The following is a 22,876-nucleotide window of genomic DNA, read 5'->3' as shown; positions in this document are numbered from 1 at the left end:
AAAATATTTTGTTACTTAATATAGTTTAACATCCCCCTCCTTCCCATTTTTATTCATTTAGCTTACTCCCTCCTAAGTAAACCCACTCCTAAAAAGCATGGAACTAAAATGACAGTGGCTGCCATCACACTCTTCACTGTTTGTGTGTTATATCCCTTTCCCCCACCTTGTCTCTGTCTTGTCTATTTAAATTGTGAGCTCTTCAGGGCAGGGACCCTCTACAACTCTGTACAGTGCCAAGCACAGTGGAGCACCATTGATTGGCCCTTAGGCACTAATGTAATAAACAAGATAAAGGCATTATAAGTTTATTCCTTAAAGATTCCATTAGCATCTGTATAGGAAAAATATTAATATGCAATATATACCAGACTAAAAAAATAAAATTCAGATTCTAGATAATTTTATTTATTAAATCTTAACAGTTTTTAAACCAAAGTAGATTTGTTTTTCTACTGTTTTAATCTCATCTTTCAAAAACACATTGATTCTTTGATTTGAATGAATTATGTGTATTAATCTATAAAGATGATCAATTTTGCTGAAATCTCTGAATTACTGTCCAGAGGAAAAATAAATCAAAGGCATAGTTAGATTACAGATTCTGTAATTCATATGGTGCTCCTCAATTTCCTGCACTGTAATGCTTCTTCCCTGCTGTTGTGAAATGGCATTTAGAAAACTCTTCTGTCTAGTGACTAAAATCATATGATGTGAAGAAAGGAGTGGATTTCCCAAACTACTGGTTTAGTACTATATGTTAAACACTACCTGTGAGCCATAACAGTCTAATCCTAAAACAAGGAGAGAGTGAAGGAAGAGAAGAGGGAAGCAAAAGAAAATACAAGAAAAGAAACTGAAGAGGAAAACTGAAAGAGAAGCAATGGGGAAGGTGTTGATGGGGATATAGGAAACAGAATAAGATTTGTAGCATGTATTTTTAATTATTAATATTATTATTATTATTTATTCAGTGCCTTCAATGTTCTGCTTCACAGAACAAGTAAAAGATGTGGTCCCTGTTCTGTAGGCATGAGATGATAGACAATGGGGATGAGGAGATGGCAGGGAAAAGGCCAGATTCTCCATTACTCCCTTCTTGTAGTGGGTGCAGAAAACAAGGTCAGTGGGGACTAACTTATTTTTGTCTCCCCCTAATTTTGGCCAGAATAAGGGCCTTCCCAGCTCTAAACACAACTCAGAGCAGCCAAACACAGCCTCTTAGAGCAGAACTGAGACACCGGGGTAGAGCAATAACATTGTGTGGTTATTTTGATAGGCTGTGCATGCTCTGTGGAGGTTAATTTTAATGATGTATTTTAGCTATAAGTGTTACTAGACCAAAGCATTGCATTACATTTCTGCTAAATGATTCAACTACTTATCATGAGCAACTGCTATTTTTCAACAGATAGTTATAAATATTGATGTGTAAGTATGCAGGCTTCCATTACTCTTAAAAATGGTCTCACAGTATATCTTCAGAATTCTGTGTGATCAAAGCATCAGCCAAGTATGCAAATATATTGCATACATCAAGTTCCCTTAGGTGGTCATCCATACATCTTCTGTATTTGATTAGTAAGACAGCTGGAGTCTCAAAATGCAATTCAGGGAACAAGAGGAGGAGATCTGTCTTTTAGTACTTTTGATCTACATTAAATGCCAAAACACACACATTTACAAAATACTTTTGTCACCATTTTTTCAGGAAAACTGATATTTCCTAGTGATTTCCATTATCAAACGTACTACAAACTTGTATGTCTTTGTGTTTTTAAGTAGTCTGTATAGTTTACATTAAAATGTGCAATGTGTTTTAAGATTCTTCAGAATAGAAGACAATGTACAGCAGTTATGAGTTGATTTTATTTTTACCTTTTTCAATGTATTCATTGATTCTTTTGAACCTATGTGATAAGAATACCCTTTTGGCTTTGAGACACTCAATATTATATTAGAATGTCGAGAAATAAGTAGCAAATAAAAAGAACATATTAAAAGCAAAACATCTTTAAAAATGCAAGACTATTATTTTAGGGAAATAATAAATTCGATGGAGTTTTGTATTTGGATGCAGTGTACATTAACAGCTATCTCCAAGGGAAAGGAAAAAGATCTCACCAAAATGAAAGGAAATATGTAGTGTTCTGCAATACTGAATCTTGAGCTTTCAGTCTCATTAAATCTGTTGTGTGCTATTGGCATCTGCAAAAGAGGAGCAGAAGACAGCTCCCTCTCATGATGCTGCTTTCCTCTCTACTGCATCCCTTCTAATGCCAGCTCTGAAAGTGTAAAAAGGGATTGGAAGAAAACTGGCACTGGCAATGAAAATAAAGGATCTTCTTTTTGAAATCTGATTAAGACAGACCCAAGGGCCAGGCTGTTGAATAGGTGTCCTTTAACCTCTCAAGTGTCTCATGAGTTTTTGTGACAAAGATATCTGTGTGAGAAAGGGGTGGTCAATTTATATTTCATGAAAAAGGAAAATTGATAATTTCGTTGTTACAGTTCAGGCCTGTATTTTCCCTCAGTGGTCCAGCAAGGGCCCCATTCCCCGGCTTTCACTGTATGTAATGCTCCCATTGTAAAACAGTGTTTATTTCTTTACTGTTTCAAAGCTATTTGTTTCCTAGTCAGTCTTAATCTTAATAATGAAAAATCATCACAAAATGTTTGAAATAGCTTGCATAGGTGTTTAAATAAAGTGACTGATGGTAACTACTGGAATTTCATGTTCCGAAGCACATTTGTACAGCACACAATATCTTAGTAAAACATATTTGAATGATAAAACAAAAAGACTCACGGTCTTTCTTTGCCTCCTGTTACAATTAGACCATCTCTTAGTGTAGTGTACATTGTGAACACAGGCCCATTGTGAGCTTTGGCCACAATTCGTACCAATACATGATCTTTCCAAACACAAACATCTCCACTGATGGTACCAGTAAATGTCAAGTTATTCTGAAAAGGGGGGAAAATATACTTATAATTTGATTCTGAATAAGTCAAGAAGAAATACATTTAATTTTTGTAATAAATAAATAATAAACAAATTCTACATTTTGGGCTAGATTGTGGCTTTATTAGTCATTGCTGTAAAAGTGGTGTTTGTAGAGGGATACGGACCAATGGCAGATCCCAGAGGCACTCTGTCTGCAGAGGAAAAAGGCAGGCAGATAGCCTCCAAGTTACAGGGTGAACACATAAAAGAGAATCAGTTGCTATGCACTTTTCAAGGCACATGCTCTTCTCCAGTTAATGTGGAAGAAGGATAGAGCAAAGGTCATCCCTAGGCTGAGATGTCCAGCACTGCAGGGAGCATGAACACGCCCCTCCTGGACTGGAATTTAGGGACAGAGCTCTCGAGTCCGTTCCGCATCATCCCTTTGCACAACCATGGAAGAGCAGCCAGGAAATCAGGAGCAGCTAAGATACCAGTTAGTATCATGTTTCACACAAAACCAGTAAGTCAGACTATTACTACTATACTTCAAGCACAATGTTTGATGGAAATCATCTTCAGTGTCCAGCTATTAGGTATAGCACTTCCCTCAATGGAGCACAAAGATGGTCAGTTTAAAAAAGGAAAGAAGTAAGAATCTAACTCAATGGAACATAAACTATGATTTTCTTTAACTGTGCCTCCTATTTTTGAGGGGTAGTAAAGTTAAGCTTAACTACCTTAGGTATTCAGAAGCAATGATATTGAAAAATATTTAAAACCAGTAACAACTAAATGCTTGGGAAGTACAAAATGTTTCTGTTAAGTAAGTGCAGAATTCTTTATGTTTCAAATTATTTGTGATATTATTTGTGATATAAGATATTATATCAATGTGGAAAAAATACATTCCCTTGATTGACTCTGCTGATTTTATCTGCCATTGGTTTCCCTTGAAGTCACATCTCTATCTAAGGCACTAATATAGCCTCTATTATCATAAAATCTGAGCTCCTCACACTCTTTGATGATGATGATGATTATTGATGATGATGTTATATGCATTGAAAACATTTAATTCCCAGGGATCCCGATTCACTTTCCAAGCTATTCATGGTATTTACATGACTCATTGCCACCCACTCCTGAAATGCAGCTGATTCTGTGCAGGGAATGACACAGCTGTTTATCTGTATACAGCAACATCACATAACATCAAATGACTGGAAGTGAAGAAAAATATTATATCCAGTTGAAACTGCAGTGGGCATTTAGGCAGGATGGATTCATGGGAATGTGACCAGGAAACTGCTACTAAACACCATCCCTATGCTTGTGAAAAGTTGCCCATACTTTTAAAAAAATTACTTATTTATCTAGATTTGTATGCAAAAGTAAAGAGAGGCACTTATCCACCCTCCCTAAGCACTGTTGGTATAAATGACAAAAACAGAAATAAAATTGACGTGCCAGCAGAAGACAAAACTTCCCCACAGGTTCACTGCTCTCAAACTTCATCCTTAGATGCAGCTTGGACCAACACTACCGCTTGCACTGTGACACAAAGGTCAACTGACTCAGATTATACTGGACTAGAAGAGGGAAGCCTGTTCCAGAGCTAAGGGCCACTCAAGGAGAACACTCTACACACCAGCCCCCTCTTTTAAATCAAGGAGAATCCAGCTCAAACACATCTGCCAATTGCAACTGTGATAAAGAGGCAGTCTGTCCCAAGCCATTTAGGGCTTTAGAGGTCACAAACAACAATTTAAAGTCAGTCTGGAAACCAATAGGCAGCTAGTGTCGATCATACAGAACAGGTGTCATGTTCTGCCATTCAGAAGTACCAGTTAATAAGCAGGTTGCCACATGGTGCTATATCTTAAGTAAATTTAATAAATTAAGCTGGTGCACAATGTACAGCACACTGCAGTAATCCAGTCTTCCAGTGACAAAGGTGTGGGTCCTGGTTTAGCATCTCGAAGAAATGGTCACAATCTCTTAGCAAGGCGCAGATCATTTTCATAGATTCCAAGGGCAGAAGAGATACTGTGATCATCTAGTCTGACCTCCTGTATACCAAAGGCCATAGGACTCCTCCAAACTAATTTCTTTTGAATTAGAGCATATATTTTAAAAGAATCCACTATAATCCTTGGTACATTGTTGCCATGGGTAATTATCCTCAAAGCGCATTCCTGGACACTTTTGCTGTATGATCATCCCACAGCAGCTGGGGGAATGCAACAATACACCCAGACTGTGAACAAGAACCACCCCATGGCAGGCCCAAAACCTTAATAAAAGTGGAAAAGTTATTCTCTTAATTTCTTCTGGTTGCCTCTCTCAGTTTAACATCACCACCTCAGTCTTATCTGGAATGAACTTCAGCCAGCAAGTTCCTTTCAGAATTCCACATAAAAGTGCCTTAAGGGAAGAAGTACTACCTCCCTGTACCACCTTCTGCGAATCTTTAGGCAGGAGAGAACAGAGCCACCCTAGAACTTCTCTGGAGTCCACAGATAATTCTTTATGTTTAATGAACATGAGATGAGAATCTCAGGTTTTAGGTCTCAGCTGAAAGAGGGCATATTACTAGGGTGACCAGATAGCAACTGTGAAAAACAGAGACAGGGGGTCAGGGGGGTAATAGGCACCTATATAAGAATAAGTCCCCAAAAATGGGACTGTCCCTATAAAAACAGGACATCTGGTTACCCTACATATTACAATGACCTAATTATGCTGGGCTACTAAATATTGACTTGAAGGGAAAAGTGGTACCAACCGAAACACCAAACAACTTCCCATAGATGCTAGATTTCTCTTGGGGATCTCCCATCTAAGTATAGATCAGTCCTGATCCTGGTAAGATATGATGACCTCACAACCTGGGGTGGTATGGCTGTTTTTTACACCTTTTTGTAAACTTTCTATATTAAATGCATACTGCATATTGTGACTTACTCCACAAAAATCTGGATCTTGTTTAGTTAAATTTTGTCTTGGAACAAGCACGGCTGGAAGATGGACATTTGTTACCCAAAGGTCAAATCTTCCTATCATTTTTTGAAAAGTAATAAAATAGAATAGGACTAGATGGGAATATTTTTTGTGATAAAAAATCAATACATATGAAGTTTATACAACACTGGGAGTATCTGAATTCATAACCTTTTTCTAAAGAGAATTCATTTAATTTTAATTAAGAATAAGCTCTAGAAATAATAAGTTTATATACTAATCAGCAGGTGGCAGCAATCTATTATGCAAATAGGCATTTGTGGCAGAAAAGTTCAGGATAACTTATTTTACTACATATACAGACATGGAAGAATAAAATGTAAAAAGGATGTTTTGTATGTATGCATTTTAAAAGAATTTGTTAAGGTACATACAGCTCCAAAAGCTACAGATAGCATGGTCTGCATCCGGGCATCTTCTATTGAACTCAGTAGCCCTTTTTTACTGAGAAGAGCTCTCCCAGCAAGGGTCCAGAACCTCACATGTTTTACTCCCACTGAAACAAACTGGGTATCTGAATCCGGTCTGAATTCTGCTACAAATATACGTTGGTTATGACCAGTTCTGCTGGCAATTTTGGCACCTGGCAAAAAGAAAATGGAGAATTTGAACTTACCACAAATATATGTCTTCTCCCAACACAAGAATCCTTTACTCTGGAGCCTGATGAATTATTCATCCGCACAATAGTCAAAAAAGTAGCTGAAACCCCAAGCTGTTCCTCCTATATAAATCCTGGAATGGCATATCTCCAATGCTTTAAACCCTAGAAAGCTATACACATATACAAACTACGTACCCAGTATAGGAAAAATTCCAGAATAGAGAAAGGTGGTGTGGGGGAGAAGAATGAAAGAAGGAGACAGATCAAGAAGAATCGACAGGGCTGCTGGGGGGGGGGGGGGCAAGGGGGGCAATTTGCCCCAGGCCTTAGGTCCCGCAGGGGCCCCCACAAGAATATAGTATTCTATAGCATTGCAACTTTTTTTTATGGAAGGGGCACCCAAAATTGTTTTGCCCCAGGCCCCCTGAATCCTCTGGGCGGCCCTGAGAATCGAAGACTAAAGACCTGATGACCAAGACAGCATCTGGTGAAGATGCTATGTCTACTTGTAGGCTGCAATTTTCAAAGAGGCCTAATGATCAGGGCCTTACTCCTAATGTATTTCAATGGAATTTGGGAGCCTAACTACCTTAGGTCCTCTGAAAATCCCAGCTCTAGCATCCAGTCAAAATATGCAGAGATTTCCAGGGGGCTGCTCCGCAGATTTTCGCCAAAGCTGCTCTATTTCTCTCTGTCCAAGATGAATAGAGTACATTCAACAAAATCAGTCTAAGACTCGAAGATGGTGCCTTTCCAGCCTATATATAGTTTTCAAAATTAGATGTTCTGACCCATTTGAAGATGGTTGTCTTAGATGCTTTGTTCTTACCTGCACAGCAGATGAACAAAGTATCTGACTACCTAAAGTACTTTGTCCTATCCAGGAAGCATTTGATGGCTCTGTAGCTATCCAGATGGAGCCATATAAACTCTTGAGGAAGAGCAAGCTTAAGACAGTGGCCTCTTGACTGTATGGTAAGGAGAAACTTACTAGACAGGCCCTTACTAAACATACTATATAGGCTCTATCTTTGCCCATGTCCACGCTCAACACTGCACCAGTTTCTGCAGGGACCTGACTGGACACTAACCACATTTGATGACAGACCCACAGTGAGGGGTCATTTTCATTACATCCACTCATCGCTCCTGATGGATTTCTCCTTCATCAGCAAAGACCACTAGATGGGAAGGTGGCCTGTCATTGGATAGTGTATCATGTTGGCACCCAGGGTTCAGGGCTCTGGTAGGGTTGCCAGGTGTCCAGTTTTAGACCGGAACGCCCAGTCGAAAACGAACCCTGGCGACTCCAGTCAGCACCGCTGACGGGGCTGCTAAAAGTCTGGTTGGCAGTGCAGCAGGTCTAAGGCAGGCTTCCTGCCTGCCCTGGTTCTGAGCAGCTCCCAGAAGCAGTGGCATGTCCGTCTCTAAGGCGCAGGGACGGCCTTGGGGGCTCTGTGTGCAGCTCCCGCCCCAAGCGCTGGCTCTGCAGCTCCCACTGACTGGGAACCGTGGCCAATGGGAGCTGCGGGGGTGGTGCCTGCAGGCATAGGAAGCACACAGAACCCCCTGGCCCCTCCACCTAGCAGCCAGACATGCCGGCGGCTTCCTGGGAGCCATGTGAAGTCAGGGCAAGGCAGGAAGCCTGCCTTAGCCCTACTGTGCCATGGACCGCGAGCCACCTGAGGTAAGCGCTGCCCAGCCGGAGCCCACACCCCAACCCCCTGCCCCAGCTCGGAACCACCTCTCGCACCCTAATTTCCTCCCAGAGCCCACACTCTGCACACACTCCCACACCTCAACCCCCTGCCCCAGCTCTGAGCCCCCTCTTGCACCCCAAACACCTCATCCCCGGTCCCAACCCAGAGCCCACAGCCCCAGCCCACACACCCTCCTGAACTCCAACCCGCTGCCCCAGCCCTGAGCCCCTTCCTTCACCCTGAACCCATCATAGAATCATAGACTATCAGGGTTGGGAGGGACCTCAGGAGGTCATCTAGTCCAACCCCCTGCTCAAAGCAGGACCAATTCCCAACTAAATCATCCCAGCCATGGCTTTGTCTAGCCTGACCTTAAAAACCTCTAAGAAAGGGGATTCTACCACCTCCCTAGGTAACCCATTCCAGTACTTCACCACTCTCTGAGTGAAAAAGTTTTTCCTAATATCCAACCTAAACTTCCCCCACTGCAACTTGAGACCATTACTCCTTGTTCTGTCATCTGCTACCACTGAGAACAGTCTAGCTCCATCCTCTTTGGAACCCCCTTTCAGGTAGTTGAAAGCAGGTATCAAATCCCTCCTAATTCTTCTCATCTGCAGACTAAACAATCCCAGTTCCCTCAGCCTCTCCTCATAAGTCATGTGCTCCAGCCCCCTAATCATTTTTGTTGCCCTTCGCTGGACTCTTCCCAATTTTTCTACATCCTTCTTGTAGTGTGGGGCCCAAAACTGGACACAGTACTCCAGATGAGGCCTCACCAATGTCGAATAGAGGGGAATGATCACATCCCTCGATCTGCTGGCAATGCCCCTAATTATACAGCCCATCATTTCTGGCCCCACCCCGGAGCCCGTACCTCCAGCCAGAGCCCTCACCCACTCCTACACTCCAACCCATTGCCCCAGCCTCGTGAAAGTGAGTAAGCGTGGGGGAGAGTGAACAACAGAGGGAGAGGGCATGGAGTGAGCAGGAGGTGGGGCCTCAGAGAAGGGGTGGGGGCCTCAGGAAGTGGCGTGGCAGGGGTGGGGCAAGGGTGTTCAGTTTTGTGCGATTAGAAAGTTGGCAGCCTTAGGCTCTGGGTGCACCAGCAACTTTGCAGTCATGGTCTGGGTGTGAACTTGCCAGTTGGGAAGGGGAGAGAGAGAAGGAGCAGGACAGTGCGGAAGAGAGGATGGGCAACAAAAACCCAAGGTCCTGTGGCCTAAAACCTTGAACTCAGAGCAGAGATGCTATGAATGACTGTTTACTCTAGTTGGGCCTGTGATGTAATTTCAGAGATTATACAGGAGAAGCAGTTTAGGCATCACATTTCTGAGAGTTTCAGATTGTTCTGTTGTCTTTGTGAGAGTGTCAATCAGTCAAGTCTCTAGAGGACTCCTTCTGGGTATGAAAAGATTTATATTGAGCAGAAAGAAATAGATTCAATACAAAACTGAACGAAACAAGGTTTACTTTCATTATTATAAATGGAGGTCAAGGGATTTTCTTATCCAATGTTTACAAGGATGATTCACTGGAAATACATTTGGCAATTATCACATTTATCTCATTTTTAATTTGTACAGTATATGCTATGTGACATTTATTACAATCATTTTTTCAGTTGATAACCAACATTTTTATGTTGCAATTTTGGTGTGTGTTCTTGATTGACTTAGGGGCAATACAAATGTATTGTACAAATACAAATGCTTTCCTACCTTCCTGCCACTTCCAAATGGTAATGGTGTGTTCAGGATCCAGCCCTACAGAGAGGAGAAGTTTGCCAGTGGCACTGAAACTGACTGAACAAACTCCCTTTGAATGGTAGCATCTCAGTACAGATAGTGTCTGTTTGTTCATTGCATCCCACACGTGGATAGAAGGAGCTGTAGCTAAATGAATATAAAATCATCAATTAATTATTATATGCTTATAAACAAAGGCAACATTTTTGCTACTGAAAGCGAATAAGGTTTTAACACTAGAAAAAAAAATATCTTTTGAACCAAAACAAGGGAAATGTTGGTCTCACCTTATAAACTGACTTTTTGCAAACAAGACCACCAGTCTGGACTGCAAGCTTGTTGTTCAATATTATATTGGTGCACATAGCTTCACCCTCTAGTTGGTTGCTGAGCTTTTGAAACCCAAAAGAGCCCCTCATACAGGAGTCCTCTCTTGTTTTCAACCTGAGCTAAACTTTCCTTAGCTTGAAACAATAACTCAAAATCTGAGAACTTTGAAACATACCTTCTCTAGTAGTATGTAACCTGTCACAGGTTTAATACTTGGGTGAGGCTTTCATACTGGTGGTTTCTGCAGAAAGTCAGTTTACAAGACAAGAACAAAATTTCCTTTTCTACAAGGTGCCCACCAGTTTGGAATGCAGGCTATATATCTAGCAGTATGCCAGCTGAACCACTGGTAGGCTTACTGAAGTAGAAGAACTACAGGTGTGTATCTTGGTATGAGGCCTGGTCTACACTACGAGTTTATTTCGAATTTAGCAGCGTTAAACCAAATTAATGCTGCACCGGTCCACACAACGAAGCCCTTTATTTCGATATAAAGGGCTCTTAATATTGATATCTGTACTCCTCCCCGACGAGGGGAATAGTGCTGAAATCGGCATTGCCATTTCGGATTAGGGTTTGTGTGGCCGCAATTCGACGGTATTGGCCTCCGGGAGCTATCCCACAGTGCACCATTGTGACCGCTCCGGACAGCGATCTGAACTTGGATGCACTGGCCAGGTAGACAGGAAAAGCCCCACGAACTTTTGAATTTCATTTCCTGTTTGCCCAGCGTGGAGTGCTGATCAGCACAGGTGACCATGCAGTCCCAGAATCAAAAAAGAGCTCCAGCATGGACCGTACAGGAGATACTGAATCTGATCTCTGTATGGGGAGATGAATCCTTTCTATCAGAACTCCGTTCCAATAGACAAAATGTCAAAACATTTGAAAAAATCTCCAAGGCTATGATGGACAGAGGGCACAACAGGGACTTGACACAGTGCTGCGTGAAACTTAAGGAGCTGAAACAAGCGTACCAGAAAGCCAAAGAATGAAATGGACGCTCACGGAGGGACGACTGACGACTGTAGCTATCCCACAGTTCCCGCACTCTCTGAAAACCATTTGAATTCTTGGTTGAGCTCCCAAAGCCTGAAGGGTCAAAAACATTGTCGCGGGTGGTTCAGGGTATATGTCTTCAGCCCCCACCTCCCTGTGAAACCAAAGGGAAAAAAATCGTTTCTCGCCTTTTTTCTATGTTACCGTATGTCTACTGGATGCTGCTGGCAGACGCTGTGCTGCAGTGCTACACAGCAGCATCCCCTTCCCTTTCCTTGCCTTGCGGACGGCAGATGGTGCAGTATGACTGATATCCGTCATCGTTGTCCCGTGAGTGCTCCTGGCTGGCCTCGGTGAGGTCGGCCAGGGGTGCCTGGGCAAAAATGGGAATGACTCCCGGTCATTCTCTTCTTTAAGTTTTGTCTCCTGGAGATTCACTCCTGCCTGGAATATCAGAGCAACTGGAAGCTGCCCTCTCCTCCCCCCTTTGATCTCTGCTTGCAGAGGCAATAAAGTCAGTGTTGTTTCTTATTCATGCATTCTTTATTACTTAATCACACAAGTGGGGAGAAGACTGCCACAGTAGCCCAGAAGGGGTGGAGGAGGAGGGAAGCAATGGGTGGGGTGGTTGCAGGGGCACCCCCTAGAATGGCATGCAGCTCATCATTTCTGCGGGATGTCTGGGGCTCTGACCCGGAGTGGTCGTTTGCCTCTTTGGTTCTTTAGGAGGCTTGCCTGACAAAACTTTTCTAGACAAAACTTAAAGAAGAGAATGACCTGGGGAGTCATTCCCATTTTTGTCCATGCGTCCCTGGCCGACCTCACCGAGGCCGGCCAGGAGCACCCATGACAGCAGCAGACGGTACAGTATGACTGGTAACCGTCATTGTCAACTTGCAAGGCAGCAGACGGTACAGTAGAGCTGGTACCCGTCTTTGCTAACTTGCAAAAGGCAAGGGGATGCTGCTGTGTAGCGCTGCAGTATCGTGTCTGTTAGCAACATCCAGTAAACATACGGTGACAGTGAAAAAAGGCTGAACGGGCTCCATGGTTGCTGTGCTATGGCATTTGCCCAGGCAATCCAGGGAAAAGGGCGCAAAATGATTGTCTACCATTGCTTTCATGGAGGGAGGATTGTCTGACGACATTTACCCAGAATCACCCATGACACTGTTTTTGCCCCATCATGCATTGGGATCTCAACCCAGAATTCCAATGGGTGGGGGAGACTGCGGGAACTATGGGATAGCTATGGGATAGCTACTCACAGTGCAACGACGCTAGCCTCGGTACATGGATGCACACCGCTAGCCTCGGTACATGGACGCACACCGCCGAATTAATGTGCTTAGTGTGGCCGCATGCACTTGACTTTATACAATCTGTTTCCAAAAATCGGGTTCTGTAAAATCGGAATAATCCCGTAGTGTAGACATACCCTGAGTTACTTAGATTGTAAACTGTCTGGGGTAGGGATTGTCTTTCCACAATATGCATGTACGTTATTAATCAGGAGGATGATGATTATTTATGACTATGGTAGTGCCTAGAAGTCAGCGACTCATCGTACTAGGCATCACAGAGAGAGTCCCTTCCAAAAGAACATATAGTCTAAGCATGGCTTGCAATCTGCATATAGAGCCTGGTACAATGAGGCCCCAATCCTGACTAGGGCTTGGACTTTCAGAGGTGTGTAAGTGACTCAGCAGCACAAACCTGCTTGAAAAATCAGTAACAACTTTTGCAGAAGGAAGACAGAAGGACACTCCAACTCATGAAGAGGCCTGAAAAGAGTGGGTCCAGAAGGCTCTTTTTTGCTATGAAGATTTCCTTCATGCTGTTACACAGCCACATTGGTTTAACGAAATAGAAACCCTCCCCCTGCTCCTTTTTTAAAAACCTTACATAGCACAAAACAGGCAATCGAATTTGTGAAAATCCTGGGAAGATTCATTTGTTTGTATAGGCATCCAACTTCCTGAGCTAAGAAAACTACCTTGTCAAACCTCTTGTAGAACAGGTAGACAAGACCTTAGAACTTGTTGGAGACTGTTTTCAGGTGGACCAATTTCTGAGAGCACACTAATTCGCTCTCCTTAAGGCTAATAATAAACAGTAAGCAGCTGTACTGACTCTCAAAGTACTTTTGGAGCCTCTAGAGCTGACTGAACTTTCAGAAGCCTGTTGCTGAGATAGAGCAGAAAGTGGTGGTGTGGGTGGGAGCAATGCAAGGATAAAGTGTCAATTAAAAGTGCTCTTGACCCAGAGCAAAGCAAATATTTTTGATGTGATGATGCAATATGTATATGCAGATATGTGTTTTTTTTGAAAGTGAGAATGCATGCAGGTTCAACTGCTGCTATAACTATCTGGGTTGTCTCTATTTTGAATTCCCTATATGGCACAAGGGGACTGAATGATGTCAGATCTACAAGTACACAAACACCCCTGGATCTCTTTGGTACTGGAGAACAGCAAAGTAAACCTCTGCAAAACAATCAAAACATTACATCTCACTCCTCTGTCTGATAAGAGATGGAAAAGGCAACAAATCTGTGAGAACTTGAAGAGCTTGGTACAGGGACACGTCCAAAAAGGTCTATATTCTAAAATAAATGGTGATCAGTCTCTGCTTGACCTGGAATTATGGTGCTATGGCCTTCACTGACTAGAGGGTCCCGCCTTCTGTGTGGATATTAACAAGTAAAAGGGAATGGTAGCATGACCAAGTTCAGGGAATCACTGCAAAAGAACTTGGAAATCAAATGGATTTTGTCTAAACCTTTTTAATCTACTTTTGATCTGTTAGGAAGTCTGCATCTAGCACCTGCAGCTTAATGGTTCATGCCTTAGTAGTGCATAATACTATGGTTGAACACATCAAAATGATATTTGGAACCAGCTCATTATTCCTTTTGTGCATTGTGTAAGAATTTTCTTTCATGGAAATAACCCTTCATTTGGTGACACCACAGTTACTACCATTTTTTTATGTTTGAGTGTTACCTCAAAGTCTTGAAGAGTATTATAGGCAGGTAGTTAAAATGGTGCATTGTTGCTGGGCAGAACAAATTTCTGGGATACCCCAGAATTATTTGACAAGCTTCTTTACCTCTTTGTGGAAAATGAAACAGATGCAGGGCTTTATCCTGGACTTCGAACAGTCTTTTCTTCTTCAGCATCCTCCCTGGCAAAATCCTGGTCTGCCCTAATCTCTACCTACATGACACCATGAGCTGAAAGTTTGTGGATCTCGGATAAAGAGAAGTCTGGACCATCTTTATCTAGGGTGACCAGGTGTCTGGTTTTCGACTGGAACACCCAGGCAAAATGGGACCTTGGTTGCTCTGGTCAGCACTGCTGTGGCGCTAAGGCAGGCTAGTCCCTACCTGTCCTGGGGCACCATGCTGCGCCCCGGAAGCGGGTTGCAGGTCCAGCTCCTAGGTGGGGGGCTCCGCGCACTGCCCTCGCCCTGAGCACCGGCTCTGCACTCTCATTGGCTGGGAACTGGCCAATGGGAGTGGGGGGGAGGTGGTGCCTACAGGCAAGAGCAGCTTCCACGGAGCCTCCTGCTCCGCCCCCTGCCTACTAGCACCGGACCTGCTGGCCACTTCTGGCATGCGCGCAATTCGGTGTCAGGACAGGCAGGCAGCCTGCCTTAGCCCCCACACCTGCTGTGCTGCTGACCGGGAGCCATGTAAGGTAAGCTTGTGCCCCAACCCCCTACCCCAGCCCTCAGCTCCCACCCCCCAAACCTGGGGAGCCCCATCCTGCATGCCAAAGCCCTCATCCCTGGCCCCACCCCAGAGCCCGCCCAGCCAGCCCAGAGCCCTCACCCCCTTGAACTGCAACCCCATGCCCCAGCCCTCAGCCCCCCCCAAACCTGAAGCCCCCTCCTGCACCTCAAACCCCTCATCCCTGGCCCCACCCCAGAGCTCGTGCCCCCAGCCCAGAGCCCTCACCCCCCCCACATCCCAACCCCCTGCCTCAACCCGCAGCCCCCTCCTGCATTCCAAATCCCTCGGCTCCACTTCCTAGCCTGGAGCCCCCTCCTGCACCCCAAAGCCCTCATCCCTGACCCCAGCCCAGAGCCCATCCCCCAGCCCAGAGCTCTCACACCCCAACCCCTTCCCCAGCCCAGATCCCTCCCATACCCAGAGCCCCATCCTGCACCCCAACCCCCTGCCTCAACCCACAGTCCCCTCCCACAGTCTGAATCCCTTGGCCACACTCCTCAGCCTGGAGCCCCTCCTGCACCCCAATCCCTCACCCCCTTCCACACCCCGACTCCCTGCCTCAACCTGAAGCCCCCTCCCACACTCTGAATCCCTCATCTCCATACCCCAGTCTGGAGCCCCCTCCTGCACCCCAAACCCTCATCCCCAGCCCCACCCGAGCCCGCACCCCCAGCTGGAGCCCTCACTCCCTCCCGCACCCCAAACCTCTACCCTAGCCCAGTGAAAGTGAGTGAGGGTGGGGGAATGTAGTGAGTGGGGAGGGGGGCCTCAGGGAAGGTGCAGTGAAGGGGGCAAGGCCTCGGGGAAGGGCAGGGCCGGTGCAAGGATACTTTGCGCCCTGGCAAAACTTCCACCTTGCGCTCCCTCCCACCCCTCCCCCCAGAGCATCGATTATAAACTTTCAGAAATGAATACTGCATAATATGGCATTGTTCATTAGAATTAATACACGTTTGGCTTGAAAATTTATTAATTTCATTATTTAGTCTACATATTTAATGAAAATAAATGAACAACCTGACAGGGTGTGGGGCTGCCTGGCTTTGGGCAGGGGGGTGCGGCAGGGGTTGGCTGGAGACAGGGGGTGTGGGGCTGGAGGCAGAGCAGAGGGTGCGGGGCCGGCTGTGGGCAGGGCAGGAGGGTGCGGCAGGGGTTGGCTGGGGACGGGGTGTGGGGCTGGAGGCAGAGCAGAGGGTGCGGGGCCGGCTGTGGGCAGGGCAGGGGGGTGCGGCAGGGGTTGGCTGGAGACAGGGGGTGTGGGGCTGGCTGCGGACAGGGCAGGGGGTGTGGGGTTGGCTGGAGACAGGGGATGCAGGGCTGGCTGTGGGCAGGGCAGGGGGTGTGGGGTTGGCTGCGTGCAAGGCAGGGGGTGCAGCAGGGGCTGGCTGCAAGCAGGGCAGGGGGGTGCAGCAGGGGCTGGCTGGAGACTGGGAGTGCGGGGCTGGCTGCGAGCAGGGCAGGGGGTTGAGGGCTGGCTGCGGGCAGGGCAGGGGGGTGCGGCAGGGGCTGGCTGGAGACAGGGGGTGTGGGGCTGGCTGGAAGCAGGGCAGGCGGCCTGGGGCTGGCTGGAGGCAGGGGGCGCGGGGCTGGCTGGAGGCAGGGGGTGCGGGGCTGGCTGGAGGCAGGGGGCGCGGGGGGTGCGGCAGGGTCTGGCTGCAGACAGGGTGGCGGGTACCAGAGCTGTCCCTAGATATTCTGTGGTCCTACGCTGCCTCCCCGCAGGGGGCAGGCCTCGGGGGGGGGGCGGCTTAGAGGGTAAGGGGCAGCATGGCTGGGGCCGGGTCTCTGCACTTCCTGCCGCTGGTGAGTGCAGGCCCAGCCCTGCTGCAGAGCTCAGGGGAATGGGGGGGGGGGGCTGAGCAGGGGCCGGGGCCCTGGAGAAGAGCCAGAGCAGCAGGGAGCAGCGCAGCACCTCCGGTGGCCAGAGGAGGAATGACATTACTTCCCGGCCGGCCGGAGCTGATCAAAGCCGCAGCGCCCAGATATTTTGGGCACCGCTTTTTGGCGCCCTCAAATCTTGGCGCCCTAGGTGTCCGCCTAGTTTGCCTAATGGTTGCACCGGCCCTGGGGAAGGGCAGGGGCTAGGGTGTTCAGTTTTGTGCAATTAGAAAGTTGGCAACCCTATCTTCATCTAGACACCACAAATGTGGATTTGAGTAGACTACCACAACAGGGTTAGCTGGAAGAAAAATGTGGTTTCTTCTGTTTGTGCTCTTCTCAAAATCTCTGCCTTGATCTTGCTCCTCCCTCATGGAGGTCATGGTCAGCCTGCTGAGTATCTGTCCTAGCAGAGGGATGCATTTTGTGGGGTCTCCTCTCTCTTTTTAATCAGGGTAAAGGTTCCATGGGCAAGCAGGGCAGAAGAGATCTGCACTAGAATGAACCAGACCTGTTCTGCAGTCAATAGAGCATTTCATGTGACATTCTGATCCTGATGCCAGCAAACAATTTGGCATGGAGATACTTAAAACATCATAATAAAGAGCAGCAGCAGCCCAGATTCTAGTCTAGTAGCTCCACAAAGAAGAGAGAATATAGTGCAGGACCCAGGCAATGCCATCAGGAATTATATAGGTTTATTAAGACATAGAAGATCAAACTAAAGCTGTGCTAGGAGGGTCAATGAGGCAGCAGAAGTGCCTAAGTGGGAGTTAGTGGAGACATTATGCAGCACTAGAGGGGTTCCTCCTGAACTCTGGGAAACAGCCATATTATGGTTACCTCTTACGTAGGAATATTGGTTGGAAAAAGGCTCCCTTGTATGCTCTCTCCCATCCTTAATGTAACATTCATTTGGCATATTAAAAAAAAAATCAACACACTTCAAAATTTCACTGACCATGTGCTCATCACATGCATATTTTTTTTATCATATTCTCTATATACACATGAACCCACTTATATGCATCTCTGTGTCCGATGAATGACAAACAACTACAATGATTGCTCAACAATGAACTCACTCACACATGATGGTGATGGATCCTTAAAATTACAGTTAAGATACAATTTATTACTAAAAATAGCTCAATCACAATTGTCAAAAGACCCAAAATGATTCATCACAAAATTAAACTGACATAAGAACAATCATTTTGGATCACTGGTAGTAACTGCACGACAATCATACAGTAGATATGAAAGGTGATTATTTTATTCACTCAGTCACCTAGGCCTCCTCAGTGGAATATTGCTTTAAATGTATACATTACAAAATTATGTTCAATTGAATTGTCTAAAACTGTTTGTTGTCAGCCCCAATAGCTTCTAAAAACTGCACGTTTGTACATATATGCTATAGTAGCAGCAGTAGTATGCTATGTTAGAAATAGTTTATCACTGGGCAGCAAGAAGGGAATATGTTTCAACAAAAGTCATTTTAAAGCGTGTTCTTTTGAATGTTTTGATTTTTGGTAAAGGAAATATTCTATTTTTACAATTTACTGAGCTATTATGGTGTATGTTCATTGCTGAGGCAGTAAATGATTGATACGTGGCTTTATAAACTTGAAATATATTCTCAGAACTTATTGATCTACAAAGTTGTAGACGGTGACTACTCAATAGTCTAACTATACCTGAAGAGGTTAAAATTTTATTTCCCTTACCTGACATATCTGCTGAGTCTCCTGTAATGGAAAAGCAGCAGAAAAATAATTAGATCAGAAATAAGATAAGTGTTCCAAGAAAATATATGCTACAAAAAGTGTAATTTCTTACCACACGCCTTGAGGTCATCTTCTTGCATTACAGCAGTACCAATACTGCTATTATAGTTAAAGTTGAACAAATACTGATGTCTAAAGTGGTTTCAGTCACATTTGGAATACAAATAGCTAGCATGAATGCATTTTGTCTTCAATTGTGTGAGTTTTAAAATGTACAAATATCACTTGGGTCTATGCTTGAGTCCTTCTCTACCTCGCTCTAAATTAATAGCATTTTTTACATGTTTCAGGCATGCTAGCCAATTAAGTAAATAAATGCCCAGAGAGAAATAATGTTTGAGATGGTATATTAATAAAGGGCCTGATCCTGTCATGTACTGAACCACCTCTACTCCCATTTACTTCAGTAGAAGGGATGGGTGATCAGCATTACACAGGAGCACGCCCAAATTAGAGAAAGAATTAAGCATTCTGCATAACATAATGGATTTAGTATCATCATAAAACATTGCAATGAGATATTCTGATGTCAAAACTATTTCAGTGCAAGACTACAGAGACTCCGCTACCATGCCATTACAATTTGAAAACACATTAAAATAATATTTCTGTAAATCTTTGGAGACTGCATTATGTCAAAACTATGCTGATGCAAGTTATAACACTGTTAAAAATACCAAAAGCAAATTAGTACAGTAAAATAACCTTAATGCCAGTGCAAAGCTTTAAAAATTGTTCTGCTTAGAAAAAAATGTTTATCTTTAAAAAAAAAAATTCTCCCCTCATTTAATTACTGGGATTATTTGCATGGAAACAATTTTATTTATGTGGTGTCATCTGTTCCTGCTCTTTATTCCTCAATCCAGGTTATAAAACAAGGCAGAAGTTTTTCTATTATTACTGGATGTTTAAGGGACAAATGAGCATTAAAAGTGTCCTATGTTTCCTCCTGAGTGAAAAAGCACAGAGGGAAACAAAATAAGTAAAGAACCATAGCTTTTGTAGTGTCATTGCATTCCTCCCATCCCATTCTGCATTCTTTGAGTAAACCTTTGAGTAAATCTAATCGCAACATTTCAGTTTTGCCAAAATGATGTTTCATTCAACCTGAAACAAGTTTTATTTTTTTTCTTTTCAATTTGCCAAACATTTTGAAAATTTTTGTTTTCAGTTCAACATGAAATGGGTTTCTTTCAACTTTTAAAAATTCCCAGTGAACAGAAAAATCCATTAGTTGCCCAACTCTTCTTAGCAGTGACTTCAATACAAATTTTTGTAGAGAAATAAAAATATATTCCTGTAAAATCAATCTGGTTCCTACATTTTCTAAACTCTAAGACATTCAATATGTGCTATTATTTGCTAAGAAACATTAAAAGATATGCAACATATGTTTGTGTTGTGGAACTGACAGAGGATTGTATTGTGCTGCAATGTCTAGACACAGTAGTGTTGATATAAGAATACTGTTGTAAGGATTTATTTTTTTGTGTGTGATCTTACATTTCAACTTTAATGTCATTTTAATATATATTTGTTTTTATTAAAATCTAGATTATCACTCGGTTCCCAAACTTGGTTCGCAGCTTGTTCAGGGTAAGCCCCTGGCGGGCTGTGAGATGCTTTGTTTACCTGAGCAGTGGCCACGGTTTGCTGTTCCTGGCCAATGGGAGCTGCGGGAAACAAAGGTAAACAAAGCATCTCCCAGCCCTCCAGGGGCTTACCCTGAACAAGCCGGGAACCAAGTTTGGGAATCCCTGATCTATAAGGAAACACTCATTACTGCTTTGGCTCTGTTTGGAAGGTTAAAACCATTTATTATGAGCCCTGTAGTTGTAGATACTGTAAACCTGTATCATGGGATAATATTATGTAAATTCACAACTATTTTTTCCATTTTTCCATTTAAGATAAAAATGCAGACTGTTGTTTATTTAAATCTTCTTCATTTGTCTTCCTTTCATTAACAGACGACTGTTGATTGAGTTGGTTGGAAAGACTGTTTATGATGATGATGTGCCAGAACAAGTCAGGAGATTAAATGAAAGTACAGACGAATTTAAATGGGGCTCAAAATTTCCAAAATTACTTTCTGATAACAAAATTTTGGCTTCCTAAGCCTCTCAATAATTTTTGTTTAATTGTATTAAATTACTCTCCAGAAAAAAATAAAGAGGACAGGTAACTGAGTAACACTCATACAAACGGAGACAGCATAATCAAATAATCTTTATGTTTTATTCATGAACTCAAATGACCCTAACATCATGCTTATATGTTAATTCCATTTTAAAAAAATACAAACATACCTACTTGGCCAGTTGCCACAAGGTTGGTAAACTTGGGGTGCTGATTTACAGTGAGGCACAGAATATCATCATTATGTTCCTGGTAAAAAGATTGAGAGCCTAAAATAAAAATACAAAAAATTAATACTATGTTTGTTAAAACATTTATGCATATATGGCAACAATTAAATTTGAAAAAAAATGTTCTAATATTTAATAGAGAATGGCTTTATGATGACATAATATTTTACATACAGTGCTTGGAGCCATGAATCACTAAATTCTAAATCTGGATTTGATATATATTTCTCAGTGATATTGGACAAGTCCCTTAACCTCTCTCCCTCAGCTTTCTAATTAGGAGTATTGTGAGAATGGATCAAATTTGTCCCTGGTGTAATTGCACAGACTTCATTGCTGTTACATCCGCTATTGATATGGACCATTAATACTTACTTCCCTACCCCACAGGCTTGCTGTTTGATGATTAGTTCGTATTGATAACATATTTTGAAGATGAAAAGCAGTAAATAATTGTAGTATGTCTCACTTTAATAAATACTTTTGAAAACATCCCATGCTTTAGATTAAAATACTTACCATAAACATAAAAAAGCATTTAAAAATATACACCTGAGTAATAATGTATTGTTGAAAACAAACCATCAGTGCACCAAAAGATAAATTGCCATGGAAAATTTACTTTATTAAATGAATACACGTGCTAATATATTTTCTGTGTCCTTTGTCAAAATATATTATTTTTAAAACAGTTCAGTCATCTTAAATGAGCTTCTGTTCAAGGAACTGTGCCCAGCAAATGCTGATATGACAGAAAGTCTCCTGTTCTGACCACAAGCCCTAAATTCTCAATCATAGAAGATTAGGGTTGGAAGGGACCTCAGGAGGTCATCTAGTCCAATCCCCTGCTCAAAGCAGGACCAAACCCAACTAAATCATCCCAGCCAGGGCTTTGTCAAGCCTGACCTTAGAAACCTATAAGGAAGGAGATTCCACCACCTCCCTAGGTAACCCATTCCAGTGCTTCATCACCCTCCTAGTGAAAAAGTTTTTCCTAATATCCAACCTAAACTTCCCCCACTGCAACTTGAGACCATTACTCCTTGTTCTGTCATCTGCTACCACTGAAAACAGTCTAGCTCCATCCTCTTTGGAACCCCCTTTCAGGTAGTTGAAAGCAGCTATCAAATCCCCCATCATTCTTCTCTTCTGCAGACTAAACAATCCCAGTTCCCTCAGCCTCTCCTTATAAGTCATGTGCTCCAGCCCCCTAAACATTTTTGTTGCCCTCCACTGGACTCTTTCCAACTTTTCCACATCCTTCTTGTAGTGTGAGGCCCAAAACTGGACACAGTACTCCAGATGAGGCCTCACCAATGTCAAATAGAGGGGAATGATCACGTCCCTCGATCTGCTGGCAATGCCCCTACTTATACAGCCCAAAATGCCGTTAGCCTTCTTGGCAACAAGGGCACACTGTTGACTCATATCCAGCTTCTCCTCCACTGTAACCCCTAGGTCCTTTTCTGCAGAACTGCTTCCTAGCCATTTGGTCCCTAGTCTGTAACAGTGAATGGGATTCTTCCATCCTAAGTGCAGGACTCTGCACTTCTCCTTGTTGAACCTCATCAGGTTTCTTTTGGCCCAATCCTCTAATTTGTCTAGGTCCCTCTGTATCCTATTCCTACCGTCCAGCGTATCTACCACTCCTCCCAGTTTAGTGTCATCTGCAAACTTGCTGAGAGTGCAGTCCACGTCATCCTCCAGATAATTCGTGAAGATATTGAACAAAACCGGCCCCAGGACTGAC

At 43.7% G+C, this 22,876-nt stretch overlaps 1 protein-coding gene across 3 annotated transcripts in view; it reads right to left on the bottom strand.

The window, feature by feature from the left end:
• Window positions 1-22,876, bottom strand: part of EML5 (EMAP like 5) — a 337,324-nt gene that overhangs the window by 10,809 nt on the left and 303,639 nt on the right. For all 3 annotated transcript variants that reach the window (XM_045015105.1, XM_045015106.1, XM_045015108.1), the window contains 5 exons: window positions 21,067-21,165; window positions 18,698-18,718; window positions 9,997-10,170; window positions 6,346-6,554; window positions 2,810-2,967 (listed from right to left, as the gene is read on the bottom strand). In XM_045015105.1, coding sequence (XP_044871040.1) covers window positions 2,810-2,967; window positions 6,346-6,554; window positions 9,997-10,170; window positions 18,698-18,718; window positions 21,067-21,165 — 661 coding nt within the window. The remainder of the gene's footprint in view (window positions 1-2,809; window positions 2,968-6,345; window positions 6,555-9,996; window positions 10,171-18,697; window positions 18,719-21,066; window positions 21,166-22,876) is intronic.

Source organism: Mauremys mutica, chromosome 4 (genome assembly GCF_020497125.1).
Source record: "Mauremys mutica isolate MM-2020 ecotype Southern chromosome 4, ASM2049712v1, whole genome shotgun sequence".
Classification (NCBI taxonomy): Eukaryota; Metazoa; Chordata; order Testudines; family Geoemydidae; genus Mauremys; species Mauremys mutica.
Note: the sequence above shows the minus strand (reverse complement) of the source record. Positions and strands in the feature narration are given on the sequence as shown.